The sequence below is a fragment of the Melospiza melodia genome, chromosome 4 (genome assembly GCF_035770615.1).
Source record: "Melospiza melodia melodia isolate bMelMel2 chromosome 4, bMelMel2.pri, whole genome shotgun sequence".
Lineage (NCBI taxonomy): Eukaryota > Metazoa > Chordata > Aves > Passeriformes > Passerellidae > Melospiza > Melospiza melodia.
In genome coordinates, this window is record NC_086197.1 from 51,657,024 (window position 1) to 51,678,313 (window position 21,290).

Genomic DNA, 21,290 nt, shown 5'->3' on the forward strand with positions numbered 1-21,290 from the left:
GACAAACGAGGTATAATCTCAAAAAATCTTAAATTCACTAAGGATGAATGCCTACATGTAATCTATGGATTTTATAAATCTATGAATGATCTACTTGGATGGGATGGAGAAAAGTGATGAGAACAAGTGTTAGTTCTGCAGGATAGGAGCTACAGCAAAGCATGTTACCATGAGTCCACAGTGTTAGGCAGTTGCAGTATTAGCAAATATCACAGTGATTTGAATACATGGAAGTAGCATTTGAAAATTTTAGTCTGTAAGATGCATGAGGGAATTCTTTCTGCTCTGTTCAACAGTGAGAAGACCTTAACTTAGACAGTGACCACTTTTGTGAGCCTAAAGCAAAAAAGTGCTTTCAGCACTTCAGCTGACAGGTTTTTTCCTGTTAAGCAGAAGAAAAATTCTTTTTCTGCCTCTCGTTAGTAATATACTTAGAATAACCTCATGTTACTTTGTGTTTTGTGCTTTGACCTTTCTGATTTTATCCCTACATGTTTGTACTGGTGTGCTTGACCTAGCATGCTGGTCTTGTTTCCTGTGGTTGCCTTCACTAAAGATCTAATGATTTAGCAATGTTGGTTTCTAGCTGTACTTTCAGTCTGTTCTTCAAAATAGGACAGTTTGCCTTTGTGTTCTTAGTATTTTTTTAAGAAAACACTTGGTCTTTTAAAGTCTTTATCCAGCCTCCCAGGAGACGTCACTTACCAGTTCTCCCAATTGACCAAAGTCAGAAATACAATTCCTCCCTTCTAACCCAAGAATAGCTAATACTGTCTTGAAACTCTTCCTTACCTCTCTGTCATTGCAATCTGTTCTAGCATCGCAGAACCTGTGTTTGCCTTCCAGTTTCCAGAGATGGAAGTCCTCCTAGGAAAACAAACCAAAAGCATAACCTGAACATGAAAATAGACTCCTGACCCATCCTCCTGCATACTGTAGTGCTCATTCTTGACTCTGTGCTTGTACAGGAGGGGATGAGGTGAGGTTCTTCCTCCCAGAAGCCTTTCCAAATCCTTCCTGAACAACACTCCATACAGGATATGTTGTTCAGACTCATGAAAAACTGACTGAGGATTTTAGGCAGAGAAACCTCCAAGGAATCTTGAGCACACATCAGGCTCTGTGAGTACTTTCTTTCTTTATACATTAGACCTAGCAGAGTTGAAATGTGTGTGAAAGATCTCTAGGTTAATCACCCTTGTGTTCTGCAATGGGTAGCATCCTCCATCCATGCAATAGAAGGTCTCCAGGCAAATATTTACTGAGCAGCTTCACAAAGTATCAGTTCTGACATTCTGAGTCTACCTAAATTTGATTTCAATTGTACTTCTGTGTCCACTTCAATTTGATTTCAGTGGTACTGATGTCATAGAATATATTATCATACTGTCTTATCACTGACTTTTCACTGACTTTTCATAGTGGCTCACTGTCTTTGGACTTGGAGAATTCCTTATTTCAAAATCTTTGGAGTTTCATTAGCTGCAACTGATAGTTATTTTCCAAAAAAGGTACTGTTGCTAGAAAATTCTGGGTTTCACCATCACTGTCAGGGGAGAAAATTTCCCTATTTCCCTTTTCTTGACCTTGGGCCCAAGGCAGACATTGGACAGCCTGGTCTGACAACACTCCAGATAACCCTTCCATAGTGCACAAGCCAGCACAAGTCAACAAACTGACAGGATACATCCAGGAAGCCTCTCCACACTGAAAGAGATTTATGAGAGGAGTATGAGGTGTGATCCAACACTTCAATATGAGGTTGTGGGAGCCCTTGCTGCCAGTTCTCTCACATTTTCAACAACATGTACAAAAGACACTGAATTTGCAAAACTACATTCAGCAGTGGTAATACTGATGTCCTGCTAGACTAAAACTTGAATCATTATAGCTGACTACCAAAGCTCCCCTTTAATCTTGTGAGAGACATCCTAGAGTGCTTTTCCCAATTCTCCTCTAAACTGGCATGTTTAGTGGCTGGGAAATTGAGATTGTATTTGTGGCCATGTTTAATGGACTGGACTGGGGGGGCTGAAGGAGAGTGGTTACTGTGTTGAATAACTGTGTTTTCATGTAGTTGACTTTTTGGCCTGTTGCCTTCAACCAGCATCCATTCTGCTGCCCTGCTTCCTAAGCAACAGATTGGATTCCTCCTCAGGTTTGGACTGTCATTAGCCCTGTGATGAACTGTAAGGTCAGTGCTCAGTCTTCAACCTTTCTTTCTCTTTTAATATGGGATTCTTAGGATTATGTTTTTCAGTTCTGCAATGAGCAGAACCACTCTTTGCTAACATTTATTTTTAACAGAAAATTGCCCTGCAGGGGCAGAGGGCATCCAAAATCCCATTAGTACTTGTGGGAACTCCTGGAGTCTCATTAGTGACAAGATGATTTGACACTGGGGTTTAGAAAATGTACCTGGCATACCAAATGTAAGCAGCTGTGTTGTCCCTAAGAAAATTAAACCACAGTTTTACAAGGAAATTTGACATGGGAAAGCTCCCAAAATAAGAACTCTGCTCAAGCCATTGGGCTGATTTGTTGCACTTGTTTATGCCTATCCAGTGTGAGCCAGTTTTCAGCATAAGATTTAAAATATATCTCTCTGCTGTATTCCTAACTTTCCTGTTAGGGAACCTTGCTGTTTTGAAACTGAAGAGTTTTGTTTGAAGCCCACTGGATCAGACACCAAACCCTACACCACAGCCTTTGTCAAGATCACTCTCTTCCAAGCAAGTCTGAGCAGTTCAGGAGTCAACTGTGCCCCCAGACTTACAGAATCACAGAATCGCTGCATATTCTCAGTTGGAAGGGACTCAAAAGGATCATTGAGCCCAACTCCTGGCCCTGCACAGCACCATCCCCAAGAGTCATATCATGTGCCTGAGAGCATTGACCAAATGCTTATTGAACTCTGTCAGGCTTTGTGCTGTGACTGCTTCTCTGGGAAGCTGTTCCGGTGCCCAACCACCCCCTGGTGAAAAACCTTTTCCTAATGTCCAACCTAGACCTCGCCTGACACAATTTTAGGCCATTCCCTCAGGTCCTGTCACTTGTCTCCAGGGAGGAGAGATCAGTGCCTGCCCCTCCTCTTTCCCTCACAAGGAACTTGTAGACTAGGATGAGGCCTCCCCTCTGTCTCCTGTTCTTCAAGTCACCAAGTGACCCCAACTGTTCCTCATACAGCTTCTTTTCAATTTTCTTTTTTGTATTGTATGAAGTGAAAAAGGAGACTTAGGACAAAAAAATTTTCCTAAGGATGTCCTGCCTCAAACCCCATTTCTCTTAGGGATTGAAAGGCTTCCAACAATCCTAAACATCAGGGGCCACACAGTGTACAGTCAGTATCTTAAAGAGAAGGACCCCAGACTCCTAGAGATCAGTTGTTCAAACAGATTTGTGACCACAACACCTTCAGCATTGTTAGGAGAAGTGGATAAATGAGCAGATCAAGAGCTCTTCGTGTCCTATCTCAGTCTATAAGTAGCTCTAGTTTAGACACAGGTGATGTGCACATTGAACTGCTTTGGAGGTGACAAGTCAAAAATCCCAGTCATGAAACTACAAAGGAAGGGTATTACCCTCTTACTAAGAGCTGGTGGCAAGAATAGCCCATGTCTGAAAGTCAGTAGCTGCTGGCTTAATTCAAAGTGAACAATATTTCATGTGTCTAAACTGGAAACAATCCTGCTGTTTGCCTCCAGTTGGGGTGAGTATGGAAGCATAATTTCTGTCCCAATTTCCCCTTAACATGAACTGTTTTCATGTTTTCTCTTTACCAGTATTACAATGGCAGTCAAATACACTTGGTGTAATTTTAGGCATGTATCATATGCTGCTTATCTGCTGTTTTCAGACTGGCTCAAGACGTGGACAAAGTAGGAGTTTGTTAGTAGTGTAAATCTGGAGTCACTGTTCTGAAGCCAATGGGAAACCAAACTGAAGCCTTGGGCCATAGGCTGGAAGGAAGTGCATTGAACATCTGGGGCAGAGAGGAATGCATGACTCACCCTGCAGCATCCTCCCTCTGTCAGATGCTTGGTGCAAAGTAAACATATTCTGGAGAATTTCAGTGCAGTCTTTTCTCAATAGAAAAGGGTTTTTTAAAGTCTGTATGTGTGGGTGAAGGTATAAAATTACTGAATAGATTCCATGGCTCACAGATCAAAGCAAGTCACTTAGTATGACGCTACTGCAGGTGCTGGAATTGCCTTTAAGGCTGAGATCTGCTAGCATGACTAATGGTTTTGAGTCTCCTATTTGGGACACCAGTGAGAGCTCTGATATTTTGGGTGCTTTTACCTCTGTCCTTGGACATAGTAGGGACTTATACCATAGAAAAAACCTATTTTGTCTAATGCTGGAGCGGAAGGAACAGTCCCTGGTGGGACTGACTATACTGCTCTCCCAAGCTCACATCCATAAATGGCTCTCTCAATCTAACTCAACCTCCTGGGTTAGCAAGTCACTGGGTGAATCTTGCTGTTTGCTTTCTTTGCTAATGAGCTTTATTTCTCATTAAGGTGTTCTCTGTTCATGTGAGTTTTCACATTAAAACATTTTTTCTTTAGCAAACAATTGTCTGTGCAGCTATACTCCCAAGTGGGATTAGGTCTTAGTGTGGCTCCTTTCTTTCCTCAATCATCTGGCGGTATTTCTGATCGCTGTTCTGGATGAGTGCATGGTGAATGTGAATAATAAGTGAGAAGAGAGTATGGTCAGGATAACTTGGCTTTTGTTTCAGTTAGAGGCAGTTGGGGAGCAGACTCTGGAGCCAAAGCTGGGTGTGTTGGCAGGAACAGGGAATTTTAATTGATATTTTAAACCTTCTTTCCTTTGGCCAATTTGAGTCAGACTCTCTGAGATGTTAATGTAGTATTAGGCAACTGTGCTATTGTTGATCTGATTCAATTACAAATAAATTTTCTTTCATTGAGATCACATGAAGTAGGAAAGTGTTCCCCATGTCCTTCCTTCCCACAAAGAATGTAACTCAGTCATTATCTAGTTTTCTTAAACATCTCTGTGCTAGGAATCCAACTGGGAATTTTAGGCAGTTATAGTTGAAAAATATATGATTGTGTACATTTTAATATCTTGTTTAACTACACTTTAGCAGAACTATGGCCTAGAGGTTTGCAGACATGGACCCAAAAGTCACAGTGTTGTGGGTGTTAGGTAACATATGCAATTTATCTGGCGACCTGAAGAATGTACTGCTGGAACTGACTACTTGTCCAGAATTCTGTGATTGGATAAGGAGCCTCTGGAGAAGCTGTGCTGTGTGGCTTTTTTCATTTACAGGTTTGTAGTAAGAAGAAACAGGTGTCTTACTGACTCATGTGGTTACATCTCTAATTGAGCATGGTGACTACTGAAGTTTGGCTGAATGCTTTTTGAGACTTTTAAACATGCCAGCATTGAAGATTGCTGTCATGCCACCTCCCTCACTGCACCACAGGGCAGGGAGGAGCTTTGGGGCACCCACAGAAATGTTTCACCTCCTGTCCCTCCTTTGTATGCATCAAGGAGCACACAAGCAAAATGCCCACAGAAACTCTGTGTGCTGCCCCAGCTGAGGCGGTTCATACCCGGTGCTCTGTGCCCCTCGTGTGATGTGGTGCTGTGATCTGCAGCTGGGGAGAGCATAGGGTGCTGCTGTGGGCTGAAAGATGGAGTGCTGCTATGGCCTGGACACTGCAGGACTCCAGGAGTTGCAGCTAGTTCAATCTTTATTTTTTTCTCCAGGTGGAAAGTGGGTGGGTTCAGCTCTCACTAGAGAGTACTTGGAGCTGGAGGACTTTGCTGGAAAAGATGAACCCTTCAATAACAGGATGGAGAGGTGATGGCCAAGCACAGTCATTATAGTGGGAATTAAGTGAATCTCAGAAAAGAGACAGACAGAAACAATGACCTGACAGTGACTAATAGAGAAGATGATTGGGATCTGGGTTCAGAGGTGGGAGAAGAACAGCAGGGTCATTCTTCAAGGAAATGAAGTCAGCTACCCACTCCTTCCCAGAGCAGACACCGACTCAATCACATCCATAGCCCTGCCTCCTCCCCGTCTCACTCTGGCATAGCCATGCACTCACATGTAAGCCTTGTAGTTGGTGCCAATTTTCTGGATTCGGATGTCGTATTTGGAGTCAATGAATGGCTCGGTGGTGGCATAGGTTTTTGCCATGGCTACTATGCTGGCCATGTCCCGGAAGTCGTGCTGGTTCTCAACTTTGACCTTGATTATCAAAATCCAGTGAAAAAGAGACAAGAGCAAAAAGAACATGAATACTTTGTGAGCAGAAGTCATCTCTGCACCTGAATAGCACAATGTTTATTATGAATAGCACAGTTTAACCCCCCCACAGACACAGCTGAGGACAGAGCAAGACTTCTGTGATTCAAAGAGAGAAGCTTCCCAGAGCAAACCAACCCAGACCAAATCCATCCCATTCTCCTTCCTCATGCACCAGCCCTGGTCATCCTGGCACCAGAGAGGCAGCTAGACCTTTTGCCCAAGTGGATCTTGCTAATGCTCTTTGCTTTTAGGATGCTTCAGAAAAATATTCAACCTCTTAAGAGCTATTACTTCATTCAGACTTTGCAACTGCTGTTTCCCATGTTGGGACGGATGAAAATAGAGTATTTTGGGCAGTCGGGAAATACAAACCAATTCCAGGAAATCAACATGAGAGCTGGTTGTCTGTCATCTCTAGCCTTCAGTTCCCTGGCTTTTCACATTAACCCACTCCAGACTTTCTTTGAGGAGCGTAGGTCTCTTGACTGAACATAAACTCTGAGGGAAAAGGATGTCTCTGGGGGAGTTTTTGACTCTTGGGGAGACTTGTGTGAGCATGAGACAGTGGGCATGTGGGTGGGACAGCTGGTTGGGTGTTAGACTTGAGTCTCACTTGGAAACAAATGAGCAGTTGAGACCTATGAGCTACAGTTTTTCTGAGAAGATGGCTTTTCACAGAGCTGTATTCAGTTATGGGAAAACCTCTGTATCTTAATTAAAAAAAAAAAAAAAAGTTAAATGAGGAATGACCAAAACAGTAGAAATTCTATTGATTTACTCAAACCTCTACAAAAGCTCATTGATTTGGGAAAGCAAAACTGAACAAGCAGGTAACACGAACATAGTGGACAACTTCACTCATATCTTTAACCATGGCCTTTAGTGTATTGGCAAACACTTGTTTGGTGCATCACAGAAACCTGTACGAGTCTTGTTCCTTAGGCCTGGACGTTTGCAGGAAGGGTGGATTAATTTGTGGAAGAAAGACCATGACTGTATGAAAAGGATGAGCAAGTGAGTGACTTTCTTCATGTTATTACCCTCACTTTGTCTTTTGGAGATGCTTTAAGACCACAGCTGGGGATTGCAGCACTGCTTTGCTAAGCATGCATTGATGTGCAAGGGTGTCTTCTCCAGAAGAGTTTTCCAGCTGCATCACCCTGTGTTAAAGGAGGGTGATGCCAGACTCTGTGGAGCCAGCTGAAGGAAGCACATGCAATGGTATTTGGTGTTTCCTTGCAAAGAACAAACAAGTGGTTTTACGTATCTGCTTTCAACCATGGGAGGGTGGGAGCCATCTTCACTCAGGAACAGAGAACAAGCTTGTTGCTAACCTGCTTTACGCTGTTTAGATTGTTTTGTGTAAGTGCCAGCTTACACACAGAGCACATGCAAAGATTTAGCCACATCCTGTTGCAGAAAAGCTTTCAAAAATGGAACAGTTGTGGGGAAGGTGAAAAGTGCAACCAGTTTGACCGATCACCATTTCTAGATGCCTGAATTTGCTTCTCCTATTACTGACCAGCAAATACCCCTAGTCCTTCTCCCTTTTGCTGTGGTGAGGGCTGTGCTCTCACCATTCCAGGAACTGCTGAGGAAAGGAGCAGAGGGTGATGACAGTCATCTGTGGGAAGGGAGGGTACCAAAAAAAACCCTCAAAAACGGGAAATAACAAATATAAAGGGGATATATAAAGGCAACCATTGCACGGCATTCAGGAGGAGCAGCCTTGCTCTAGGCTGTGTTGTTTCCCTTTCTGTCTGAGTGGGGCTGTGCGGGGCAGGGTGAGGTGGTAGGAATGCCCTGGAGGCAGTGGGGAGAATGGGAGAGGGAACCCAGAGCCTGGAGTTGCAAAATACCAGAGAAAACAATGCAGGCTGTGTTGGAGCTGGGTATTTTTGTTGCACTGATAAGAGCTGCCCTGGGCTGAATGACATCAAGCAAGAGAGTCCCACCCAGATGAGATGATCACAGGAGGGACTGCAAGGGCAGGCGACACTGACACGGTGTTAAAACATATTCTCCCGCACCCTTTTGGGAGTGAGAAAATACAAAAGCCATTATATAATGACCTACTTGGAGCAAAGACGTTTGTAGGATTTGAAACAAAGTGCTGTGCTTGTGCAACAGATGTCTTTGGGCCCAAACTGAAATATTTGCATACTCAGCCCAAGAACATTTGACCCAGAGCAGAGCAAAGGATGCAGCTCCCCCTTCCACATTGGAATTAGACCATATTATATTGCTAGAAACGAGCTCATCTTGTTAAATGTGACGTTTCCTCAAAAATACAGCATGTCTGGAAAGGAAGGGTCCATTTTTCCTCCTCCTCCACCACCCCTTCCCTAGAGGGAGAGAAGGAAATCAATTGAAAATGTTCCCTCTAATGGGCCTGAGGACTTTTGGCTGGGTTAATGAAGAGGGGGGACTCACCAAGGACACAAAGTAAGAAATGAAAAATAAAGATGACTCCCACAGTGCTACACCACTGCACAGTCCTCAGGAAACAGCTCTGGCATCTCCCCCGGCCTCTGCCAGAGTACTTCCCATGGACTTTTCAGAAAAAGCAACTCACAGAAGTCCCCTTGTAGGGGATCACAGCCTTATTTCCCACCAGGCATCAAAATAATCACCACACCAAAGCTGAAATCTGAGCCACCATTTGTTAATTGTTAGAGCCAGCCAAATTTGACAGAACAACAGCCGTGTTCTGGGTTAATGCTGGTTTATCCCAGGGTACGGTTATTACTTCATAAACAGGAAGCACTCAAGTTACAGTCAAATTAGATTTATTTTCCTGCCTTATCTATTGAGTCCCCCATTTTATTAGCTTTCTACTTTTAAATTTTGTATAATTAATTTCCTCCTGCCTTGTAACCCTTTTAGATGTCAATAAGATATCTATTTTCCTAACAGAAGAAAAAATCCCAGACATAACCAAAGCCAGGATGGCTATAGTGTGACACCAGAGGGCATTATTTAAGAAGGTACTATTAAAAATCAATCTAGTGCAAAGTTACCAATTTACCTAACAAGAGACAAATCTGTCTCCTAAAATGGCAGGTTGGCCAATACATGAAACTGATAAAAGGAGGTGAAAAGAAACCAACAGGAAGCCATCCCCCTCCCTTTTATTTTGCAATCTTCTTAGGATAAATGCGATATCCCATTATGTGCATAGAGGAGTGCAAACAGTGAATAGAAACACAGCCCCTGCCCTGGCAGCCTGTTTGCTTAGCTGTGCTGGCTGTTTGAGCAGCAATAGACTCATTCTGAAGCCATAAGGTGCTGTTTGCTGTAGCATTTTAGTGACCTATTAAGAAGGGTTTGGGTCAGTGTGTTGACAAATGCCTTTCCTGAGTAAGAAAACTCCTCCTTCCCCTCTGGCTCTCTTCTCTAACCCAGGCACCAGTGATGCCCTAGCATGCTCCCTGTTGGAAAGGGGAGTCTGGCTGGTTTGCTGGGGACGTGCTCACACAGGTGTGACCACCCCTTTGCCCTGTGGTGGCATCTCAGAGCCTGATGCCACCACATGACCTGCATCTGGCACCTGTTGCCATCCTCAGCCTGCCCAAGAAGCACTGATCTTTCTGCCTTTGGCTGGAGAGCAGTCCAAGGAGCAGATCCTGAAGAAACACTCTGCTCCATCCCTGTTGCAGACCTTGTTTTGAGATCTTTCTTGCAAGGCAGGATTTTGGATCGGTTCTGGCAGAGTTAAAACCCCACTGTGGCAATTTCCTGGGCAGTCTGAGCCACACCTCAGATCTGTGAGCACAGGCTCCTTTAGTGAAGGATCTGTCTCAGTAGAAACTTCTGCTTCCGCTGTCTTACAGGTCCCTAATCTGCTGCCTCTTCTATATCCCAGATGTTCCTGGACACCAGGGTCCCAGGGCTACAGCTCTCCTCCCTTATCCTTAGTCTAAGCACTGCAAGGTCTGGCTTTGCAGTCCCCTTTTGCTTTCATTATGTGGCCACATGAAAAATTAATCTCTTAGCTAAAGTGCCATAATTATTTTAGTCTGCTAGGACTGCCCTAGCCTTGCCTTGAGTGTCATCCAGTGTGAACTCTGCTTTTGAGGTTAACTCTGCCCTACAGGCTAAACACACATCACTTTGGAGATAACTTCCAGAAGCACTTTCTGTGTTTAAAATGAGGTTAGATCCAGGTTCAGCTGGAAGGTGAGTGTCCTAGGCTGAGCTAGAGCGGGACTTGGCAATGTGGTGTTTAACTGAATCTTGGTAGGCTTGAAATAAAAATGCACGGTCTGAGTGTTTTCCTCCAGAGGAACTGGTGCAGCCACACAAAGCTTGTGATTTTTCATCCATCTCGACCTGCTCTCAGCCCTTCTGCAGGGACCCTACCATCTTGGGACAGTGGGTCTTCAGAAACAGTTCTGTGCAGATGGTTTCCTGAATCTCTCCTTTTCTCTACCCCAAATTATGCTCTTCTTCTCAGAAAATACCCAATCCAACTGACACACAATCAGTTTAGGCCTAACTTTGGCCCACCCCAAAACAGTGAAGTCACAATGAGGTCTGCATTTCTTTATTATCCTCACACTAAAGTTCCCCATCTGCTGCCTTTAATGCTTTCAACCTTCCTAGTACAGAGCCCAGGTCTTGGCTGCTGTGGTCCTTGGTGCCTTGGGTCAGTCACTGTTTCCTGTGTTCAGCAAAAGCTTCCAGACTGATGTGCAAGAAATGGGGATGTTTTTGCTATTTTCAAGACATTTGGAACATCCTCACATATGAGTCAGTGGGAATGCAGTGATTGGGCTGCTCTGTTGTGAATGAATGTTACATGTCAAGTCATTATTTGTCTTCTCCAAAAGAAAATATTTGTTCCTTGACAAACTGAGGCAGCCCTTTCCCTTCCTTTCCCCTTTAGCACACTGGATTTTCAAAGCTCTCACTTTTGGAACATTCTATTTCCAGTCCCGAGAGAGACAAGGTGACGAGCTGTCCTTCCTGATAAAAACCTTGCAGTATTTTTACATTACAGAGTGGCTCTGTTTAGTTTGTGCTATATTTATACCAGGGAAAAAAAGAAGCAGAGAAGTCTTTCCCATCCAGTAAGAGAGAAAATAACTCTGAACATATTATTACAAACAACAAGTTTTTCTTCTACAATGTCATAAATTCATCCGAGCCAGGATTTGTACTGGGAAGGTGTTTTCATAATTATGGGGCAGGAAGGGACAGGAGTGACTCTTAAACTGACCTAATTAGAGAGGTCTAAAAATAAAGTAGGAGTAGCAAAATATACATATATATAAAAAATTGATGTGAATATATGTAAAGTCACATGAATAGATACTGGTTTTCCTCTCTTTGTAGACCTGGCAGTTGTTTCCTTCTCATGATCTGATCAGGAAGAGGTGAAGAGGCTCTTTGAGTGAATTTGCAATACTGGGCTCTGTTCCTAGGGAACTTTAGGGTCATGTTAGCACACAAATGGCAAATACTAACACACTCAGAGCTTTATTCTTTTCCATGGGCTCTGGCATGAGATCCGGAGTCAGGAAGAAATGTTTTTCTTTTCTCACTGCAGTGCTGTCCTTATTCAACAGAGACCCCCAATCACTTCTGGGGTAGGTAGGCTTAAACTGCACAATGCTTAAAAATGCCTTGACCTCTAAGGAGCTGCTGGGTAAACAGCAGTTCTGTTCTGCACATGGAAAGACATCTCTCAGTGTCCATCCATGGTTTTCCTGGAAGATTCCTTGGGTACTGTTGATCCTGAGTACTGAGTTTGGGCAACTTGAGTACTATATGAGAAAGGTCCTTCTCTGCTGACTCCATTGTAAACAGTTGTCTAAGCAGTATTTCTACAAATATTTTACTTGTACCGATACTGCACAGGGCCAGCAGCACAGAGAGCACTTGTTATGATTTTCCAGAGCCATGGAAATATGAACTGACTCCAAATTTTGGAAGGAGGATAATGATGGTTATGGGAGGGGCTGAGGGGCATGTGTTCTGTTTTTAGATTAGAAGATTGTCTGTTCCTAGGTGAAGGCTATTACTGGTGTCTCTGTTCAAGTCAATAGAGAAGCTGTTGTTTCTGCATTTCTCAACGGAATTTTCAAAAGATGCCTGTTATTGCAAATGTGTTTTCTCTATCTCCATGTGCACCTCACATGCACACATCACTTGGCAAGAGCATTTCTTTCACAAATGGTGCACTGCTACCCCTTTTGGTTCTGATCCTGAATAATAGCTGCTCCTCTCCCAAGCTAAAGACAGTTGTGGTCACCTACCCTTAAGGGGAAGGGAGTCAATAGAGCCTATTTTGTACAAGCCCTACTGTGGTTATTTTTCATTTTAGCTTTGAGGATTCTTTGTTCAGCCCTCTAATTAAAAAATGTGGTGAGTGAATTTGGTGAAAATTGTGTCAAAACAAACAATATGTGAAAATGAAAGTCTATTATAATTATGCTCCTTCTAGCAATTATTGCAAAATAATAAACATTCAGCACTTACACTGCCAAGAAGGTTATGAACATGAATTAGCAACAGGTATTAGGTAATCATTATAATTCCTCTAGTCTGTAACACAGAGAAACTGAAGAAAACTGTGAAATGACACAAATCTCCCTGAAAGCAGATGGTGGAACTCTTTGGGGAAGAGGCATTTTCTGCATCCAGAATTCTTCTGGCTCCTGGCCACTGCCTCAGACAAATAAAGAATAACAGTGCCTGGACTTCCCATCTTTGCTCATTCTTCTATGTGTTGGTGCCTCCCATTACACATGATTTCATTGTTAATAACACAAATAAAAAGTAACTACTTCCTTAACAATTTCTGTTGTAATTCCACCGATGCTGACATCCTTTGAAGCACCAATTACAGGTACACATACATGGCTCACTATCTTGGCATAATTTGTTGCAGTGAGTACTATTTTAATACTCACATGTGTACTTTGGCTAATATATTGGTAATTCTCCCTTTTGTTTTTCCAGTCACTGGTTTAATACAAAACATGACCTGATGCAGGTGCTTTATTAACATTTACTTTGTTGCATACATCAAACCAAAAGCAAACCTATCTCTTTTCATATTATGTATATTTTATAGCTGAAGTCCTGCTATTTCCTGCTATCATCTCTAATTGTGAAAACCAGTGCAAGGAAATAATTTGGCTCTCTCTAATCTCACTGGTTATTGCTTTTGCATTATGATGGTTAAAAACAACATAATCTCTCCTGAGAACTTTCCTCTTCTGCATTACTTTATTGTAGGTTTGATTTTTTAGGTATTACTTTTCTAGTATACCCATAATTGTGCTTCTCTGTATTTCTCCTGGTATTTTCTGCAGTTTCTTTTGTCAGTCCTGCTTGGGCTTGAACCTTACTCTTTCAAAAAAAGCATGAAACAAATTCTTGCTACTTGTGTTTTAAACCAACTGATTTATTCTTAATTTAATTTAATTTAATTTTATTTTATTTTAATTTTTTTATATTTTATTTTATTTTATTTTATTTTATTTTATTTTATTTTATTTTATTTTATTTTATTTTATTTTATTTTACCTTTCTCTCTTTTTTGCTCTGCAATGAAATGGAGTGAGACTGAACAGAGAAAATTAAATCAGTCTCAACTTTCCTTCAGGCTGCTTGTGGCTGGAGAAGGGCCCAAACTAAAACCATAAGGTCAACAACCCTTGCTTCCTGTACCTTCCCCATCTACTGAACAGAGCAGTGTGGAAACTCTGTGCCCAAATGCACATCCAGACTTTGCTAGTAGTCACTAATTTCATAATGGACTAAAGGAAACTTGGCTTCAGACCAATTCTTTCTTCTAAAATGCTGGCTGTTGGCCTATCTGTATCTGGAATGACTTCCTACATACCTTCCTTGTACCTCTGAGTACAATTGTACCAGGAGTCTGAATAGAAACTCTCATCCTCCTTAACTTGTGACAGCAAAAATCAATATAATTAAAGAATAAAAAGGGAGGGAAATGATGAGATGGAAGAAGATCTGGTGTGTGCTGCAGAAGACAATAGCTAACTGTTCTGCTGAGAGTTTTGTCTGGAAACGCTGTTGAGATTGGAGTACTTCTCTCTGATTCTGCCCTCATTTCTGTAGCCAGTAAGGATCCTTGGTGCATGAGACACATGAAGCCCTGCATTACAGGTGAAATGGCAGAGCAGTCAGAGACATGCAGGCTTGCAAGGTCTCAGGGGAGAGGTTTTCCTCCTGGTTTGTCCTGGTTGGTTTTTGTTAATTGAACCCTTCCTAGGAACAAGTTAGTGGCTCCCTACAAGCACCCCTAGGCTGTCTGCACACACTCTAATTCAATGACACCTCTGCCTGCTTATCATAGGCAGTACCAATATATTAACCAACATTTCCTGCTTATTTACATGTTTGTTCCTTGATGCTGAAAGCCAACTCCACCGCTGGCACAGGGATCTGTGCCCACTTCCTCCCCAGCAGCTACCATCCAGACAGGGGAACATTGCAAGCAGAGCAAGAAAGATTATTAGATCCTCCATGTGCAATCCAGCAAGCCAGAAAGGGCTTCTGTTTCCAGAGCACAACAAACAAACTGTACCAAGTTTAAATTTGGTGTAACTATATATATTTTTCAGGCAAAGTGTGAGGCCGGGAGAAGATCTGTCTGCTCTAGGGAGGCACTGCGACAGGCGTATCAGTTACGAAGTTCATGTACCACTCATTTGGATTCAGAGATGATACTCAATTTTGTACTTCTGAACAAACCAAGTTTTAGACAGAGAGGGGATGCCTTTTGAAAAGATATACGCAAGAAAGAGGAGACTCAAGTGCAGTAGGAATGTGCGGGTGATTCCTCACTGAAAGGGGAGCCCAGTCACCCCAAAAAACAGGGGCTGCTAATTCACTGGGGAATAAAGATCCCAGAGAGCCTGGGAAAAACAAACAGGTCCTTCTGGGTAGTGAACTGTTTTTCAGGATTCCTTGGCAGGCAACCAGCCACTCTGCTTTGTAAGGTCTTGTTCTTCCTTGCAAGGAGGAAAAAAATAACTGAAGGGCTCCCATTTTTTGAATAAGGTCATCATAATGCACTCAAGAAGCCCAGTGCCGCAGCTCCTCATTGTGAGTGCTATGGGGTGTAGCTGCACTTTACAGGTGCTTGAATAAACAGCACTACCACTTTCAGGAGAAGAGAAAATGTATAAAAGACAAGCCTAATGACTTCAGCCCAGGCAGCTTTTCCCCCACACTTCACCAACCCCCCTTCCCGCATCCCAGACAGTCTCCAACCCAATCCCACTGCCTGTCTCCAAGTGCGTGACAGCGGAAAAAGGCCTTTGCTCCCACAGGAACAGCCAGTGCGACCCAGATAGGTTGTGGGGAGCTTTAACCCCTTGGCTGGCTGGTCACATGCCATGTGTAATCACAGGAATGCTGAGCCACATATGTATCTGTTTCCAGATATATATATATATATATATATATATATTTTTTTTTTTTTTTTTTTTTTTTACTTACCTTCCCCATTCCAGCATGAGCATGTCCCAGCTTGACCACTACAGGAAAATTTGGAGTTGTGAGCTGAAAGACAAAAGGACTCTTTAGTTAGGATTTTTTTCCCCCCCAGCTACTGTATTTGGAATAATTTTCTTTTAGTATTTAGTAGCTTTTACCCCCTTCCTGGATGCTGTAAAGTGCATAATAAGAAGGCCAAATAAAGTTTGCCTGGATGATAGGGCAGTGAGCAAATAACACTTTACTTGATCCCATAGGATTGAAAATGGAGGCCTGGCAGAATTCCTCAGATCTGACCCACTTCTGCTGTGTGATAGCAGTTTTCCCACTGTACATAAGGATTTGTGTACACCCATATGCATGTAAAACACTGTTGCACTGGCAAGCCTGAGTAAGTGAACACTTTCAGATGCTGAAAACAGCTGAATGGTGAGAAAGACAAGGGTTGTTTGCTCTTCTCCACACTGACTGCTTTGGTCTTCATAGTGAGTGCACTCCTCCCATCCACAGGGAGGGTGGGGGGACAAGGAAAGAAGGAAGCGGGGCCAACACTTAGGAGCAACTCACAGAGTCCATCTATTCATAAAGCCTGTTCTTCTCTACCTTCAGGGGTGGGTATAGTGAATAAAAGAAAACAAGGAGGATTTGAATCAGCAATAAAAATAGAAAAAGTCATATGTTCTCCCTGGCTTGTGTGGTGTTTCCATTGGGAAGGGTCTTGCCACCCAAGGCATACAAGGTCCTCTTAGAGCATACGTGGGATTGATTTTACTTGAAGAACTGCAAGTGCCCTCTCTTGCCTCTTTTTCTCCAGTTTCAAGCTCGTGCAAGGATTCACTTGGAGTGATGGGCTCAGAGCTGGGCAGCTGTACTGGTAGGAAGTGCACATGTCAGGATTAAGTAGGTTATATGCACCACATTTCCCCTACGTACTGGTTGGTCCAATTCTACACCTCTGCTTGGCATCCCTGTGTCCTTCATCTTGTCCTGTGCTTATGATTCTTGTGATCTAAGTGCTATTTGTTCAGTATATGGCTGGTTAATTTTTATTGCATATTTAATTTCCTTTAAAGGCACTTTTATATTTGCTTAAGTGCCCGAAGTGATGAGCTCTATTCATTAAGCAGTTAACCTGGAGATCTGGCAAAGGGAGGCAGTTGAATTTTGATGGATAAATGGGTCTCCTATTTATTTATGTTTGAGAATAGGTAAACAACTTCTTCTTGTGCTAATTACCAATTGTCTGTACGGGCAGGCAGGCACTACGCCCTAAAGATAGAATGGTGCTGCAGTCTCCATCTGTGGCAGCTCACTATAAATAACAAAATTAGTAATGAACACTGACATGTTTTGCTATTCGGCTGCTTATATAAAGCAATGTCACAGGAGAGGGGAACAGTGAGTGCATCACGTCCTCAAGCAGCCTGTGTCCCTTTCTTCAGGCAGAAAGCTGAAGAAAGATCCTCTTTGGACCACAGAAGGGCATTTTAAATCACAGTCCTGGCACAGGCTGGGACCAGCACCACTGCTTCAGAAGAAGAGGCAAAAGACTGACAGGTGGCCATCCTGAAGTCAAATGGTTGCATATATGTCCAGGCACATGTTTTTGTCCTCTATTTCACCTTTGCCTCTTTAATCATTGGAAAAACCTGAGGCTTAATTTATGCTGGCATAAATGAATCAATTGGAGGACTGCACCTGAGGCTTACTGAAGATAGGTTTCTGGATGGACCATGCCAGGCCTTTAATGCTGGAAGATGAAAGGCAGCCTAGTAGTTGGGGGCACCCACCTGCTCAGGCTCTGGGAGATGTGGCTCACTTCCCAGCTCTCTCATCCCTGCCCCATGTGTCCTGTTTGAGCCAAAGTGCTTGCAAGCCCTGGCCTCTGTTCCCTGTTTGGGAGCGGAGGCAGCAGCTGTTCCTACGGAGCAGGAAAAGCAAACTGCACGCTGTGAGCCCGCCTGATAGCCTGGCAAGGAGTGTGCAGGATAGATAATGCTCTATCGCCAGCTCAAAGCAGACAGAGGCAGGAAGCAATGTCTCTGCTGCCCTGCTTTTTGTCCCCTGCCTGTGATGTTGCTGAGGGAGCCTGCTCGGGCATGGGGCCCAGGAGTGGGAAGCATCTGTTTTCCTGTATACATGCAAAGAAAGTTTGGGATCCAGTAAACAACCCAAGTTTACTGTTAGTCTGGAAAATACCACCGGTAATGACATTGTGCGGCACAAACTGCTCCCTTTCTTTTTGCTTCTTGGAGACATCAGCTCAGCTTTCTTACTAAGGCTTGATCCCATGCCATGTAGGGGTGATCAGCATGTTGGGGTCACATGTGGCTTGGCCTAGGCATAGCACTTGGGGCTTGAGGTGACACAGATCCAGACTGTGAACATATGGTAGCCTTGCTGGGAAAGCTGTGGCTCCAGAGAAATGCTGGTGCATGGTTAGCCAGGAATCTGCCTCTGCTGCTGAAAACCCATCAGATTTCCATATACATGAACCTGTCTTATGGGGGAACCAACAGGAGAGCACAGTACATGCACAGAACTGCATGTAATGAGGTTATCTAGTGACAGTGGAGTGCCATTAGCCTGTGCTGAAGTTAAGTGTAATCAAAAGCTCTCCACAGTCTGCAGGACTAAAGCAACCAGAGTCCACAAGTGTGCACTGGAAAGCCCTTGCTGAAGTGGTGGAAGAGGTTGAACACCACTGCAGTCAACAGGGAGACCTTCAGCTTCTCCCAGAATCTTGCTGGGACTCATGTCCCATTTTTGTTGCTAATAAAGGTGGCCAGCCAACATACTTGGCAAGCACCCAGATGGATAGGGTAGCCAAAAGAAGGGAGAATCTGTTATGCACACAACTCTGATGCAATTCACACACAAACACAGTGAGAAGATCTGTAGGTGGCCAAAGCCACCACAAAGGCAGACCCCTGAGATGAGTATGTACATATACTGAGTCATAAATTTCCCAGGAAAAAAGATTATTACAATCACAGAATAGCATCACATTTTAATAAGAAAAGCATGTTTTTACTGAAATCATGCAAAGACATTTATCTGTGTCTTTCTATGTGTTGCAAGGGCTCCTCTTTTCTCAGAAAAATAGTGAAAAATACTTTGATAATTTTGACATGTGCATGAACTGTTGACAGGACTGTTGTAGATGAAGGTAGCAGGTTTTGGGATGGGTCTGTAGTGCTGCAGCTAGCTCAGTGATCATATGCAGGGTGTTAGTTCATATGCATAACTCAACCCTTTGAATTAAAATCTTACAAATGTATTCCCAGAGGTTGTGGCAAAGCCTTGAGGTGCCAAGGATTACATAAATGTCTAGAGCTTGTTGTATGTAGAGGCCTGTTAAGAGTCAAACAGCAATTTGAATCCTGAACTAGCAACTCATCCATGTCTTTGGTAGTAGGGAAGAGAGTAATGAAAATTATTTCCAACTTAGAATGCCGATGGTCCAAAGTGTACCATTTCAGCCCCTGATTTTCAGAGCTCTGCTCTGTGTGTAGTGTCACTGCAAAGACAACTTTGCACTTTATCAGTTTTGGCAGTGGTGTGTAAAAGTAGCGCTGGTATGCACACATTAGCGTTTATTTGAAAACAGCGTGGCTCTCAACTGTGACACTTTCCTCTTTACCTTCTGCCCCTCCTTTTCAAAAATTAATGAGGGCTTCAGTACTTTTTGTAAATTTATGAATATTTTCTCTATTCTTTTCTGGTGGAGCAGTAGAACAGAGTTGGATCTAAACTGATCTGAAGGAAGGAATGTTAGACAGGCAGTGTTCAAAGCCAGGTTGGACAAGGTCATGAGCAACTTGGTCTAGTGGGAGATGTCCCTGCACATGGCAGCAGGGATTACAGATGATCTTTAAGGTCCCTTCCAACCTCTTAACAATTGAAGATTCAATGAAACCTGTGAGATCCTCAAGAGAGAGGTTGATTTTAAGTTTGTGATTTTTTGTACTGTCCTGTAGTCCATGAACAAAGTAGAATGTCTCTTTTGATTTCCTTTTGCTATGTATAGTTTTGTGCATTAGTTCACCTTAGCTAGTTCATTTTATACAATTAACTTTCAGTTTCTAGAACTATTCTTTCTTCTGCAAAACTCTTCCAATCAATGCTAAAATAAATAGTACAGGCTGCAATTACATAACGGAGGAAAACTCCCCCATATTAGGAGGAATTTGGGGTGGTGGGAGACAGATCATTAAAACTTTGTTCTCTTGGCATTGGTACTGTATTACCATAGCATCCAGTGTTTTCAACCAGGCCAGAAGGCCCCATAGCACAAGGTATTGTAATTTTGCCCTCACCCTTCCCCCATTAGTAATATTCTGAATTTTTCTTTTATACTCTAAAACTGATTTTTTATGTTTACTTAGCTGCTTTCACTTGTATGATGACAAAGTCTGGTTTGGGTGGGTACCTAATGGATGATGGGAATGTTGCTCACGCACTTGAGACCTAAATGTTGGAAGTAACGTGTGTGGCACTTCCCTGGTGTCAATTAAGTTGAAGGAGATGTGAACATATAATTTCCTGTAAAAGCAAGCAAGCTGATTCAAACCTACAGGAAAATAATGATGTAATGACATTATGTCATTGTATTTATGGAACTATCCTACTAAAAACTTGAGCTGAAGATCAGCACTGGCAAGATCAGGGCCGCATGTGATCTGGTTTCCTGTAAGACACACACCTGTGCATCGGTTACTGTATTGTAATTAGAGCACAACGAAGAAAAAGATTATTATCTGGGAAAGGGGCCTTCAAGACAGCTTTCAATTCAGTTGAAGTAAATCCTGAGGAAGAGTAGGTATCTGCAAAGGTCTCAGGAGGAAGGAGGAGATAGGGGGTATGACGAGAAGAGCAGTGAGATACTTGTGACAGGAGGAGTTCAATGACAAGTGGATCACAACAGCATTATATACAGGTGGGATCTGAAGCGGTGGGGCAGTTGATGGACAACATGGCAGCAGAGTGGTAAAAATATCCTTTGATTCTCCCATTGCTTTAAAAAAGTACAACAAAAGAGAAAAAAAGAAAAGAAACCCCAACAGCAGCATGACCTAATCCCCACATCCTTGAGTAAACAAACCACAAACCAATGTTTCAGGGCTTCCAACACTTTCTGTGGTTAGAATGGGTCATAGAAGTGAATAAAAAGTGGTAAGCACAAACCGGAACATTTTGTCATTGATTCCACCTCTAATGTTATGTAACATTATTTATTTGAGACAAGACATATTTGGGTTCCCCTAGTGGAGAATAGGAGTGTGAGCATATGATATTATTCTAATTCCTTTGGAGCTTCAAGTGTGAGAATTATACTAACATATCCAGACAAGCAGATGCTCAGCAAAAAACCCCAAAATGCAGTATGTGTGTACTTGTATTCACACACATATCTAGCAGTCCTGGTTGATAAATCCCCTCTACCACATAACAAATCACAAGCAGGTTTTTAAAAGATTCCATGACTTCGTAGAAAATTTCTGTAATTCCTTAA

General features: G+C 42.8%; 1 protein-coding gene across 4 annotated transcripts in view; it reads right to left on the reverse strand.

Moving 5' to 3' along the window:
* The window catches only part of SYN3 (synapsin III), a 190,978-nt gene that overhangs the window by 22,456 nt on the left and 147,232 nt on the right, over positions 1-21,290 (reverse strand). For all 4 annotated transcript variants that reach the window (XM_063154396.1, XM_063154395.1, XM_063154397.1 and 1 more), the window contains 3 exons: positions 15,779-15,841; positions 6,096-6,238; positions 793-867 (listed from right to left, as the gene is read on the reverse strand). In XM_063154396.1, coding sequence (XP_063010466.1) covers positions 793-867; positions 6,096-6,238; positions 15,779-15,841 — 281 coding nt within the window. The remainder of the gene's footprint in view (positions 1-792; positions 868-6,095; positions 6,239-15,778; positions 15,842-21,290) is intronic.